The 13842-nt window shown below is 41.8% G+C and overlaps 1 protein-coding gene across 1 annotated transcript in view; it reads right to left on the bottom strand.

Moving 5' to 3' along the window:
- Window positions 1-13842, bottom strand: part of LOC115110903 (ubiquitin carboxyl-terminal hydrolase 43-like) — a 95028-nt gene that overhangs the window by 45027 nt on the left and 36159 nt on the right. Inside the window, exons 3-4 of the mRNA XM_065010217.1 lie at window positions 9995-10098; window positions 1062-1154 (exon numbers count right to left, since the gene is read on the bottom strand). Of these exons, the coding sequence (XP_064866289.1) occupies window positions 1062-1154; window positions 9995-10098 (197 nt within the window). The remainder of the gene's footprint in view (window positions 1-1061; window positions 1155-9994; window positions 10099-13842) is intronic.

Below are 13842 nucleotides of genomic sequence, written 5' to 3'. Positions count from 1 at the left end.
TGACGCTTGAAATTCAGGCCAAAGAGTTCAATCTTGGTTTCATCACACCAGAGAATATTGTTTCTCATGGTCTGAGAGTCCTTTAGCTGCTTTTTGGCAAACTCCAAGTGGGCTGTCATGTGCCTTTTACTGAGGAGTGGCTTCCGTCCGGCCACTCTGCCATAAACGCCTGATTGGTGGAGTGCTGCACCAATAATACCTGTTAAAGCTAGAATCCTTCATTGAAACAATAACAAAGCGTGCTCCCCGCCCCTTTATCGCTAAAAAGCTAAGGGATGGGGCCGGAAATATGTATCCACTCTCAAATTCATGTAGCAACTAAGGATTCTAGCTTTACGTTGCATGCTCAGTATGAATGATGATCTACAGTATGAGATCAACGTTGTAGTGTCCATTTGTGGTGTAGGATTGGATAGATGAGTGTGTGTTAGGCTTTGAATTTGCTAGGCACACCCTGGTACATCAAAAGGAGGACACATCTGCATGCACTTCTATGACACCCCAGCCCAGGAATCTGAGATAGGTGTTAAACTTATCGCTTGACTCTAAATAATATTTTCCAATTAGGACAACTCCTCCATCTGCACTGGAGAATAAAGGTGAGAACCATACTGTTTTGACTTAGTGTTGTCAGGCGGTGTGTGAGAGGAAACATTATCTTCTGCTTTTAATAAAAAACAAAGTTGTCAAAAGGATGGAGTGATCTTTGTGACCTGGGCATGAATGTGACATTGTTCCTGGTTTCTGAGGTGGTGCTCCTCAGGGCTTTCCATCTCAGCCAGGTCTATTGTTTCTCTGTGCTACTCCAGATCTTTATCCATTCCTCTAACATTATGAGCCTCTAGAGGACTGAAAGGGACGTTAAAAAGACACCAGTGCTTGAGTCTTGTCTACGGTGTATTTCTACGTCTGTACCTAAGGCAAGTCTTTCCGTCTACTATGGCTTTGACTCTCACTGACAGATGTCTCCTAATATCTGCACGTAGTACCATGGTGTGGTGTGATGTGTTGCATGGTTGTGTATTCAGTATGGTTGGTGCCCTAACAGGGATAGTACTCACCTGGTGTGGCGCAGAGGGATGGGAAGTGAAATGCAGAGGAAAGGGTCAAAGGTGTTGCTCTGTTTATGACAATGAGGGCAGGTCAGCGATGACCTGTGGAAAGAAAAACAAGATTGTGTGAAGTTTGATGCCTGTTTTAGACACCTGAACATGCACTTCTGTGTCAGGCCAGCAGGAAAGTGCATCTTGCTATTAAAATGGACACACTGATGTGTTGCTGTAGAGATTTTCTGTAGAGATTTTCTATGGGAAAGAAAAGTGATGTAAGGGGGGTGGGTAGTGGGAAAAACCCTCACGGTGTGACTGGGCCTTTAAATGGGAACCAGCACGCAGCGATTCCCTAATGATCACTAATACCATCATGGGAAGAATAGAGAACAGTCCTAAGATATGGCTTGTTTACTCCCTATATGAATGTTCAGGCCATAGGACTCAAAGGACAGGAAAAGAGAGCAAATCTTCCATTTTACCAATATTTCCTTCCACACCTGGTTCACACACTGTCTCCAACAAACCCCTTTATGTTTAGGAGAGGAAGTTGCTTATTCTGGCAAATCACTAATTGTTTGAACAAAGAGTCAGAGGGTATTTCCATGGAAGTCCTCAGACTGCAGTGCTATTGAACTGGACTTGAATTGAACTTGACTTGAAGTACTTCTAAATCCTGTAATAGTTCTATGGCAAGAACTCCATGACTGGTTCTTCTAGTCAGGAAGCGAAAAGCATTTCACAAGGCTGCCTGAAACTATAATAGCCTTTAGGACTGGAGTGGAATTGAGTTCAACAATGACTTTGCTGCATACAATCAAAACAAGTTGACAAAGCTATGGTTTCTTCGCAAATCTGAATTTCAAGCATAAATGTCCCTCTTCCTCTTTTACCCAGCAAGGCGATGTTTTAAGACAGTATTTCCCTATTCTTGTGTTTTGAATTTTTCATATGATCAGTGCACAGAGCTTTCACTTCTCCAGCCTGCATGTCAGGAACCTTTACAAGGGGTAGCCTACCATGGAAATCTTAGCCAGAACATAGAACATAGCTGTTTAAATGTGTTTCCCTTCTAGTAAGGCACCTGACAGACCCACAGGGGTGAGTGGGGGAGAGTGAATAAAGCCCTATTCAACTCAACCCAGCTGACACTGGCTCTGCGTGGAGCTCTCTCTTGGCAGAGTGGATCGCTCCCCTACGGATGTCTTATTCTCAACAGGAAACAGAGGAGCTGCCCAAACAGAGGAGCTGCCCATCCTTGCATACAAATAACACTCCAGCAGCTCCAATAAAACATAGATGTACTGTTTATTGGTAAGGAACACTTAGGCCTAAAGGAAAAGGAGGTGATATTTCCGTGATGCCTAATGGATGAAGTGTGAGCAGCACTTGAGAGGGAATCCATGTCTATGAAGCAGTGATGCTGAAGGGTGATAGTTTTAGTCAGCTTTAACACTAGCCCAGGGGTAGGCAGCCACGGGACGATTTTTGACGAGCGGACAAGGGGTTATAATGTTATAATCTCCACCCGGCACAGCCAGAAGATGTGCTCTCTAATTCTCTCTTTCTTTCTCTCTCGCGGAGGACCTGAGCCCTAGGATCATGCCCCAGGACTACCTGACATGATGACTCCTTGCTGTCCCCAGTCCACCTGACCGTGCTGCTGCTCCAGTTTCAACTGTTCTGCCTTATTATTATTCAACCATGCTGGTCATTTATGAACATTTGAACATCTTGGCCATGTTCTGTTATAATCTCCACCCGGCACAGCCAGAAGAGGACTGGCCACCCCACATAGCCTGGTTCCTCTCTAGGTTTCTTCCTAGGTTTTGGCCTTTCTAGGGAGTTTTTCCTAGCCACCGTGCTTCTACACCTGCATTGCTTGCTGTTTGGGGTTTTAGGCTGGGTTTCTGTACAGCACTTTGAGATATCAGCTGATGTACGAAGGGCTATATAAATACATTTGATTTGATTTTGATTTGATTTGGATAGTGGGGGACCAAAACATAATTATAATAATTTGTACACTGCAAATTGACCCCAACTAAGCCCAAAAAGAGATTATATTTGAAGATAACAATAATTTCATACCCTATTTACATTGAGACACGATCACATACACCGTGTGTACAAAACAGCCCTTTGCCCTCAGAACAACCTCAATTCATAGGGGCAGGGACTCTGCAAGGAGTTGAAAGCATTCCACAGGGATGCTTCCCACAGTTGTGTCAAGTTGGATGGATGTCCTTTGGGTGGTAGACAATTCTTGATACACACGGGAAACTGTTGAACGTAAAAAATCCAGCACCGGGTTTGGCCGGGGGTGCTTTACATGGCACATCTTGCTCTAGCGACTCCTTGTGGTAGGCCAGGTGCCTGCAGGCTGACTTTGGTAATCAGTTGAACGGTGTTTCCTCTGACACATTGGTGCAGCTGGATTCTGGGTTAAGCGGGCAGGGGTTAAGAAGCACAGTTTGGTGGGTCCTGTTTCAGAGGATTCATCACTCAACCTTTGTCTATCTCGAGACTGTTGGGGAGCTGCAGCAATTAGACAATATTGTAATTGGATATTTTAAATTTAACAAGCGAAGTCAGTTAAGAACAAATTATTATTTACAATGACAGCCTACCGGGGAACAGTGAGTTAACTGCTTTGTTCAGGTGCAGAACGACAGAATTTTACCTCGTCGGCACAGGGATTTGATCCAGCAACCATTCGGTTGCCGGCCCAACACTCTAACCACCAGGCTGGCTACCTACCGCCCCTATATTGAGAAATCGGGGGAAAATACAATATATATATATAGAGGGAGAGAGAGAGGGAGAGAGCGAGACAATACTTATTTAACCCGTATTGTATGTCTCCTTTTTTATTTGTGGGAATACATGGGAACAGATTTCCTAAATTAAACTATTTTCCTGTTGATTTAAGTATTTTCTTTTAACCAAAAACTAAATCCCCGCCCACCCAAAAAACAATGGTTGGCCCCCCCAAAGAAACACTTGCGGGCTGCACTAGCCTGGGTAAAACTCTAAAAGCCATTTTTCCAAGTATCTGGACGCTCAGTGTCACATTTCCTGAAAAATAATTTAATTAATTATATTTGTTATAACAGCTATTATTAGAACAATCTACTAAAGGTTAAGTGTCTAAAGCAGGGTTCCCCGAATTTGGCTTGCAGGATGTTTTATTTGGCCCCCCAAGTTTTCAGAGAAAAATAAATAACTAATAATATATATAGTGGGGAGAAGAAGTATTTGATACACTGCCGATTTTGCAGGTTTTCCTACTTACAAAGCATGTAGAGGTCTGTAATTTTTTAAATCATAGGTACACTTCAACTGTGAGAGATGGAATCTAAAACAAAAATCCAGAAAATCACATTGTAAGATTTTAATTATTTAATTTGCATTTGTGACAGCCCTGAAACCTGAAGGATCTGGAGATGGTCTGTATGGAGGAGTGGGCCAAAATCCCTGCTGCAGTGTGTGCAAACCTGGTCAAGAACTACAGGAAACGTATGATCTCTGTAATTGCAAACAAAGGTTTCCATACCAAATATTAAGTTCTGCTTTTCTGATGTATCAAATACTTATTGCATGCAATAAAATTCAAATGAATTACTTAAAAATCATACAATGTGATTTTCTGGATTTTTGTTTTAGATTCCGTCTCTCACAGTTGAAGTGTACCTATGATAACAATTACAGACCTCTACATGCTTTGTAAGTAGGAAAAACCTGCAAAATCGGCAGTGTATCAAATACTTGTTCTCCCCACTGTATATAGTACCAGTCAGAAGTATGGACACAACTACTCATTTGAGGGTTTTTCTTTATTTTTACTATTTTCTACATTGTAGAATAAAAGTGAAGACATCAAAAATATGAAATAACAGATATGGAATCATGTAACCAAAAAAGTCTTAAACAAATCAGCCACCCTTTGCCTTGATCACAGCTTTGCACACGCTTGGCATTCTCTCAACCAGCTTCATGAGGTAGCCTGAAATGCATTTAAATGAACAGGTGTGGCTTGTTAAAAGTTAATTTGTGGAATTTCTTTCCTTCTTAATGCGTTTGAGCCAATCCGTTCTGTTGTGACAAGGTAGCTTTGGTTGGTATACAGAAGATAGCCCTATTTGGTAAAAGACCAAGTCCATATTATGTCAATAACTACTTAAATAAGCAAAGAGAAACGACAGTCCATCATTATTTTAAGACATGAAGGTCAGTCAAAAACCATCAAGGGCTATGATGAAACTGGCTCTCATGAGGACCACCACAGGAAAGGAAGACCCAGAGTTACCTCTGCTGCAGAGGATACGTTCATTAGTTACCATGAACGTATCTGAGTTTCTGAGTTACCAGCCTCAGAAATTGCAGCCCCCAAAAAATGCTTCACAGAGTTCAAATAACAGACACATCTCAACATAAACTGTTCAGTTGAGACTGCGTGAATTCGGCCTTCATGGTCGAATTGCTGCAAAGAAAGCACAACTAAAGGACACCAATAATAAGAAGAGACTTGCTAGGGCCAAAAAACAGGAGCAATGGACATTAGACCAGTGGAAATCTGTCCTTTGGTCTGATGAGTTTGGTTCCAACCGCTGTGTCTTTGTAAGACGCAGAGTAGGTGAACGGATGATCTCCGCATTTGTGGTTCCCACCGTGAAGCATGGAGGAGGAGGTGTGATTGTGTGGGGGTGCTCTGCTGGTGACACCTTCAGTGGTTTATTTACAATTCATTGCACACTTAACCAGCATAGGTACCACAGCATTCTGCAAAGATACCCCATCCCATCTGATTTGCGCTTTGTTGGACTATCATTTGTTTTCAACAGGACAATGATCCAAAACACACCTCCAGGCTATGTAAGGGCTTTTTGACCGAGAAAGAGAGTGATGGAGTGCTGCATCAGATGACCTGGCCTCCACAAACACCCGACCTCAACCCAATTGAGATGGTTTGGGATGACCGCAGAGTGACGGAAAAGCAGCCAACAAGTGCTCAGCATATGTGGGAACTCCTTCAAGACGGTTGGAAAAGCATTCCATGTGAAGCTGGTTGAGAGAATGCTAAGAGTGTGCAAAGCTGTCATCAAGGCAAAGGGTAGCTACTTTGAAGAATCTCAAGAATCTGAAGAATCGATTTTGATTTGTTTAACACTTTTTTGGTTACTACATGATTCCATATGTGTTATTTCATAGTTTTGATGTCTTCACTATTATTCTAGAAAATAGTAAAAAATTAAGAAAAACCCTTGAATGAATAGATGTGTCCAAACTTTTGACCGGTACTGTATTTTGTTTTTTACATTTTCATTGTTGGACTGTAAAAACACCAGGATATGAGCTCCAAGTGATTTTAATTTTGGAAATCAGTTCCTAAGTATTCCCACGCATAACAGAGAGACACGTGATCATATAGTCAAATATATCCGTTTGGGCTTCTTGTGGTCAATTTACAGTCTACAAATGTTTTGTAATTATGGTCCGGCCCCCCGACCATCATCTCACGAAAAACATTGTCCTGTGGCTGAATCTAATTGATGATCCCTGGCCTAAAGATTGGCTGTTAATTCATCTCAGTGAGCCTGCAGCCTCACTGCATCTCTGGGTTCAAAAGGTCGTGGCCCCATTAGAGATTGTTGATATGTAAGGCATCGTTCAGCAGGTGATCCTGAGCATCCAGACAAAACAAAGGAATTACCGTAATAATCACAGAGTCACAGTAATAATCTAAAAAATGCTTCAAAGCCCTTTTTATTCAACCCTCCTGCAGAAATATTAATAAATTAAGTGGTGAGACAAAACAAAGGTCACCCAGTCAAAATGATTCAGACAAAGAGAGGCGAGAAGCTCTGAGAGAGAGTGGTGGGTTTTCGTGCCGCTGTAAAAAGGCTGGGCTTCCAGTGAAACTACTGTACACCACGTCCATAATCTGACATGCTCTGCTGCCTGCCGTTTGGCTTCACTCTAATGAGCAGCGCTTGACCGATACCACAGAGATTTTCACTGCATATTACCCATGCTAGGCTGTGAGTCATGCTGTGGGATGAGAACAAAACTAGCTATATCAAAGCTTTACCTTCAAGAACTGGGCAATGCATGATTTGATCAGTCTACAGAGTTGTAGAGAAATAATAAGTTCAAAATCAATACTTCCAGAGTTAGAGTAGGCACTTCACTTTTGCGGAGACATCACATTCAGACAAAGAGAATTGTAATAACGGTACCGTACAGTCAATTGAATGACACCAACATGTGATGAACGTCAAATCAGAATCAAAAACTTAAGAGATAAAAGGCCTGTCAGTATATATGAAGCTTGTTTGTAAACTGACTAAGTCTTGTCAAGTATAATGGGCCTGGTGATTGTATAGTGACAAACAGGCCCATTGCAGTGATAATTATATTACATACTGAAGTGTTACACCCAGGACTCAAATGCTGGAGGGCAATGAGAGCGGGATAGAGGAATAGTTAACAAATCAAAGATAGGGACTCCAAAGGCTGTTCCTAAAACAAATAGCACAACAAACATCGTAAGTATATGTCACTAATAGTAGTATATTAGTTATTAGTATGACAAATATTTAATCATATAAAATACATACAGTATTTTGCAATTTCACTGACCACTGCGACTCTGAATCCCACTTTCACACATTATTCTAAAAAAGCTTTGACAGTAGCTTTTCAGTCTTACACTTTCACACCCAGGCCTCAATCCTCATCTCAGATAATGATGCTGTTGCCTGAGTAAGTGATTTGGACTGGCCTAAGGGGAAAAAACAGATGGTTATGGAAAGATATGGTTATGGAATATTCCTTGAGAGACATTTCTATATAGTCCAGAGCTCTTTTCCACTGAACTAAAGCCATGCTGTAGCTCTGAAATGCAAAGTTATGCTGTTTTTGAAGTTATACTATCAGTGATCATCAGTCAAGTGTTGGATTCCAGTCTGAATCACCCTTGGTGAATCTGGCACAGTGTTTGAGTGGGTGAGCTAGCTATGGCTCCCGAGCTAGCTATGGCTGCTTCCTGTCTAGACACGCCCATTTCCCGGGTGTCAAAGCAGAAACATTCATCAGTGGGTAGCAATTAAGGGATGCGCTCTGACAGATGTATTAAAGGCATTACACCAAGCTGCTGATTTTCCAAGGAATTAGCAGATGGAGGAAACAAAAACAAGCAGGAAATTACAAAGCAAATGGAAACTTCCACAGAGTGGCAAGTGTTCTAATTACTTCACGACAGAGTTAAAAGGTCCAAATATACATCTGTTCTATTGTGCAGTTGTTTGCATAATTCCTTGTCAATATAGTACGACATTAGTCAAGGTTACCCAGAGAAGAGTACAGCTAACGTAAAATTGGGGGCTTGACAGAGATTTACACTTGGCAGTTGGATGCAAAACTGTCATTGGCACCTCTGTGAGAGGAGTGGACAGCCAAATCATGATGAAGGTACTGCAACAGCTCCACTACCTTCAGCAGCTCCAGTGATCTCCCGACCACAGCTGTGAGATGCATCTGTTTCATAGAAATACCTAGGAGGCTTTATCTCCCAGATTAAATGAACACTTGTGAAGCTCTGGGTTCAAAGCTGCTGTAGCAGGCGCTGAGGGGCACTGAACACGGATTGAAAGGAATGTTATAAGGACTAAAACTGTGAAAACTCAATCAGGTTCATCAGTCACAGCTTATCAGGAAAGCTACTAGAGCAAAGATTGTATACGTATATTCAATATGTAGGTAATCTATGCCTATTCGATTTGTACAGTTGTCGTTTTTCACTTGACCTCAAACAAGAACCAACCACCTCACTCATTTTACTCCGGACCATAAATGCACTTGAAGGGGTCCCTAGTTACCTAGGAGACATAAAGGTTAGGTGGAGGGGCAGTCTTTCTTACTGCACTCTGTGCATGGGCCTTGTCAGTATTGATGCTCCAGCTAGGCTCAGTAATTACTGGAATATCTGCAGTGATTTAATGAGGTTACTCTTTCTCCTGCTAATACATATACAACCTCTACCCACTTATAGTTATAATGGCATCTCCATTACACATTATCTGATAATTACAATTGAATCCAATCAATGAGAACTGGATCGAAGAGTCATCGGTAATCGAATGTGATGTGGGAAAAAAGCCTCCATACCTAACTCTGCATTGGTTGTACAATAATTGCAAAGAACTCATAGGAGAGGTGCAAAACCCAATAGACCAAGTTACAGGCAGTGTGACCGATGGGCTAACAGCTTATACCAAGACAAGCATGAAACTGATTTCCACACAAATGACCATAATTGCATTGAACTTTATAACATATGGTTCATAATTAAAGGAAATGTATTAAAATTGGAATGGGTTTTTTCCCCAATATGTTTTTGTTTAGCCAACTTTCAAAGTTTTCCTAAATCTCAATCAATCTCTCAACAACAGACTCCCTCGCAACCTCATCCAGGTGCACTGACAGGAATAGAACGGGTTAGACAAAAACACAACTGGCTCCTAATGTAAATAAAATAACAAAAGCGGTCACATTTTGACACTTTTTAATTATTTATTATTTTCTAGCATTTTCATCTAAGGAGCAGGTTGAGCCACGAAAAATATTTCACAATGAACAAAGGAGAGAAAAGTAACTCTTCTGTTTTACATTCAAGACACTGAATCTGAGGGAAATTGTTGACTGACACGAATATGAGAGACAATTCCCTGTATAGTAATTCATTTATTTTTCACCTGTCCTTCAAGATGCAAGGCAGCAGTTTTTACATTAGCACAAGTCCAGGCATTGAGTCAACTGTCTTCTACTCAGCTCAGCTCAGATGCCATCAATTTCATCAATGATTGCAGGACTAAGGTGCAGATAGTAATAGGGCTTTTCTCTAGCAGTATGCTATGGGCAGACCTGGCAAACTGGAAACTCACTTGTATTGTGCCTGGAAGTGTTCCTGTACAAAGCTGTGGCATGCCCCGGGCTGCTGCGAGTGGGGAGTCTCAGTGACCATCGCCTTCTCTGATATACCAGGTCCCTGGAATAGAGAGTGGACAAACAGAAACACATCATTTTAACATCTACAATCTACATCTACAAAAAAACATCAGGTTCAACTAAATCCACTGCTATTCGGATGACACCCAGATTTACATCCACACCAAACCCACCTCTCACCTCTTTCCCTCATCTCTGATCAACTGTCTCCAGGACATCAAAAACTGGATGACACCCAATCTACTCAAACTCAAGAGCAATAAAACTGAGGTCATGCTGGTGGCTTCCAAAGTCCCCCTCAAGAAAGTGGGTGACCTCATGATGTCCATTGATGGCTGCACCATCTGCCCATTATCCGAGGTCTTAAATCTGGGGGTCATCCTGGACCCCACTCTCTCCTTCGAGCCCCACATCAAGTCCGCCACCAAATCTGCCTTCTTTCACCTCCGTAACATTTATTTTTATTTAACCTTTATTTAACCATCCACAAAACAAGACTGTGCACCATTGTGGACTGGGCTTTCAGTGCTGCTGCCCCCCCCCCCAAAAAAAAAACTCTGGGGGCATTGCTACTAGCTACTAGAGTTAGCGCAATGACATGCTAGCTATTCCCATAGATTTCCAGTCATTGAGCTAACAACTATCCATTTAAAAGTGCATCTTGGCAGAAATATATACTTGTTTTTTTTTTGCATCAGTGGCAACAATTTAGCAGCGGTGAGCCACTGCTGCCAAATGAATATAGGGGTTAACACTGGACTGAGGGGAGGTACAGATCAGCATAAAATATATTAAATTAATATATGTCTAGTTAGAACATTGTGAAATGTTGTTCAGCAGTCTTTTTTTCTATTAAAAGGGGATTTTCAAAGGCAGTGGAAAGTATTGACGTGAATGCAACCCGCTTGAGGGACTTCTCTCTTTATTCTTTAATCCACTCACCTACAGCAGAGCTCAACTGGCCTTGGAAAAGATAAAAGAGGAGGAAAAAGCGATAAAACTAACAGACTGATCACTGAAACCATGCAAGGTCAAAAAAACAAGCTGATCTGGGACGGCACACAACAAGGGCATAGCCCAGCTATGTGATAATGAATTAAATGAATTGAAAACTGTCCCCGTCAGTGCAGATTTGACTGAACTAATCCACCTAGCCCTAGCTGCACCATCAACAACAACAGCAGCAACAACAGCAGCCATGGTCTTTGCTCCTCCTTCATCGTCACTTCTGACGATGTCTCTAGCACTTTCTAATGGCGGTTTGTTGCCAGTGTGACTCTGTGGAATAATAATTACTGCAGATTATGTAATGGCACATCATGGATGCAGTGTAGTCATTTGAAACCAATGTAATGTCAAATCTGAATCATTCTCTCACTATGGTATCAGGGTCATGGTTGCACCATTTCATAAAACCACATTGTCTTGTGACAGGAGAGCCAGGAGGAGATGTGTGGTTATGATGGATATTTTGGTACAGCAATGGTAAAAACGAAACAAAAGGTACCATACCATGGCACTGAGACAGGATGGATGACTGAGAAAAAGAGAGGTAATACTATATAATGTCATTAGGGGCATTCATTAGGCTTAATTACCCCTATCATTTACTGGGATAAAAAAACATTTTATTGTCACATACACCAGATAGGTACTGTGAAATGTGTTGTTTTGTGTTGTTTTACAGGGTCAGTCATAGTAGCACTGTAACGTGTGCTCCCTCTCCGGCCTCTAGGTCACCAGGCTCGTTTAAGGCGCACACCTGTCACCAGTGTTACACGCATTTGTGCATAATGACACTCACCTGGACTCCATCACCTCCTTGATTACCTGCCCTTTATATGTCACTCCTTTTGTTTTCCCCCCAGTCGTCATTGTTTCTGTGTCATGTCGGTGCGCTGTTTGTGTTTCTTGTTTTGTTTATTTATTAAACGTATTTACTCCCTGAACTTGCTTCCCGACTCCCAGCGTACATCGTTACAAGTACAGTGCCCCTGGAGCAAATTAGGTCTAAGTGCCTTGCTCAAGGGCACATACACAGATTTTTCACCTTGTCGGTTCGGGTATTCGAACCAGCAACCTTTCGGTTACTGGTTCAACACTCGAACGGCCTTCCCTTCATGAATGTCTTTGAAGGAAATCATGGTAAATCAATTTAACAGCAAATAACAAATGATTTTCCTGGCTTGATTACCGATTATTACTGTAACTGAGCTCTCACAATCTCTCTTTGAAGATGTGTGAAACTTCAACATGCCTCTGCAATATAGTCAATATCAACTGCACAATATGAGCTCACTGACAACGTCGGTTATGAAATTGACAAAGCAGAACATTTTCCTTACTGTCTATTTCCTGATTTATACAGTTACTGTTACAGTCACCATAGCTGATTATGCATCAACGTTTAGGTAAGAGGACACAGTTAAGCCTTTATTCCTACAAAACAAGCACATTGTTGGATAACAATGGTTATAAATAAAAAATAAAGGGAGAATTATGCACCAAAGATACGAACATCAGATTTTCAAGTGCAAAGGGAATTTGAGCTGCCATTTGCCTTCAGGCATTCAGGATTTAGTGACATGATAACAGTAGCATGATGCACTTCAGATGCATTGTGGAGATATTTAATGGTACATTATGGAGTAAATATATGACTACAATACAGCCTTTGTGTGTGTGTGTGTGTGTGTGTGCCTATGTGTAGCTCCCAAACTGAAACAGCTTTGATCTTGAAGGTGACATTTGTCACAAAGAACATTTGATGTGTCTGGATTCTTTTAAATTTCAAATAAACATTCATACTTTCAACATACAGCACCTGAACAAAGCCACTGGATGTACACGTTTAACTATGATAACAAATCTCTGACTCACCTTTTCTTATCAAGAGTGGTTGACTTGGAAAAGGCCAAGCTAAAACCACATTTCTGGGTTAGCACATTATTACTGATGTTACTAGAGCGCTGTACCTAGACGCCAGGCACTTGAAAATGCATTAAGTCATCATATCATTTTAGCCCTCATTTGACAGGCTCATGGAGGCTGTCAGAGCATTATTGCTCGCCAAGTCTCTCTGTTGACTCTTTCTCCACCACACCATGTCTCCTGTCCTGATCCCATACTGACTGCCACTGTTCCCAGGCAGGCAGCTCAACCATGACCCCATCTCACAAATGGAGCTGAAAGGAGGTTTTTGAATTTTGGGTTGTGGAAAAAAAGTGTAGTGTAGTGTAGTGTGGTGTGGGAGTGCTCAAAAAGTGTAGTGTAGTGTGGCGTGGGAGTGCTCAAAAAGTGTAGTGTAGTGTGGTGTGGGAGTGCTCAAAAAGTGTAGTGTAGTGTGTTGTGGGAGTGCTCTAAAGAGTGTAGTGTAGTGTGGTGTGGGAGTGCTCAAAAAGTGTAGTGTAGTGTGGTGTGGGAGTGCTCAAAAAGTGTAGTGTAGTGTGGTGTGGGAGTGCTCAAAAAGTGTAGTGTAGTGTGGTGTGGGAGTGCTCAAAAGTGTAGTGTAGTGTGGTGTGGGAGTGCTCAAAAGTGTAGTGTAGTGTGGTGTGGGAGTGCTCAAAAAGTGTAGTGTAGTGTGTTGTGGGAGTGCTCTAAAGAGTGTAGTGTAGTGTGGTGTGGGAGTGCTCAAAAAGTGTAGTGTAGTGTGGTGTGGGAGTGCTCAAAAAGTGTAGTGTAGTGTGGTGTGGGAGTGCTCAAAAAGTGTAGTGTAGTGTGGTGTGGGAGTGCTCAAAAAGTGTAGTGTAGTGTGGTGTGGGAGTGCTCAAAAAGTGTAGTGTAG

Source organism: Oncorhynchus nerka, linkage group LG26, assembly GCF_034236695.1.
Source record: "Oncorhynchus nerka isolate Pitt River linkage group LG26, Oner_Uvic_2.0, whole genome shotgun sequence".
In the NCBI taxonomy this organism is placed as follows: domain Eukaryota; kingdom Metazoa; phylum Chordata; class Actinopteri; order Salmoniformes; family Salmonidae; genus Oncorhynchus; species Oncorhynchus nerka.
The sequence above is the reverse complement of the archived record's forward strand: the minus strand, read 5'-3'. Positions and strand labels throughout refer to the sequence as shown.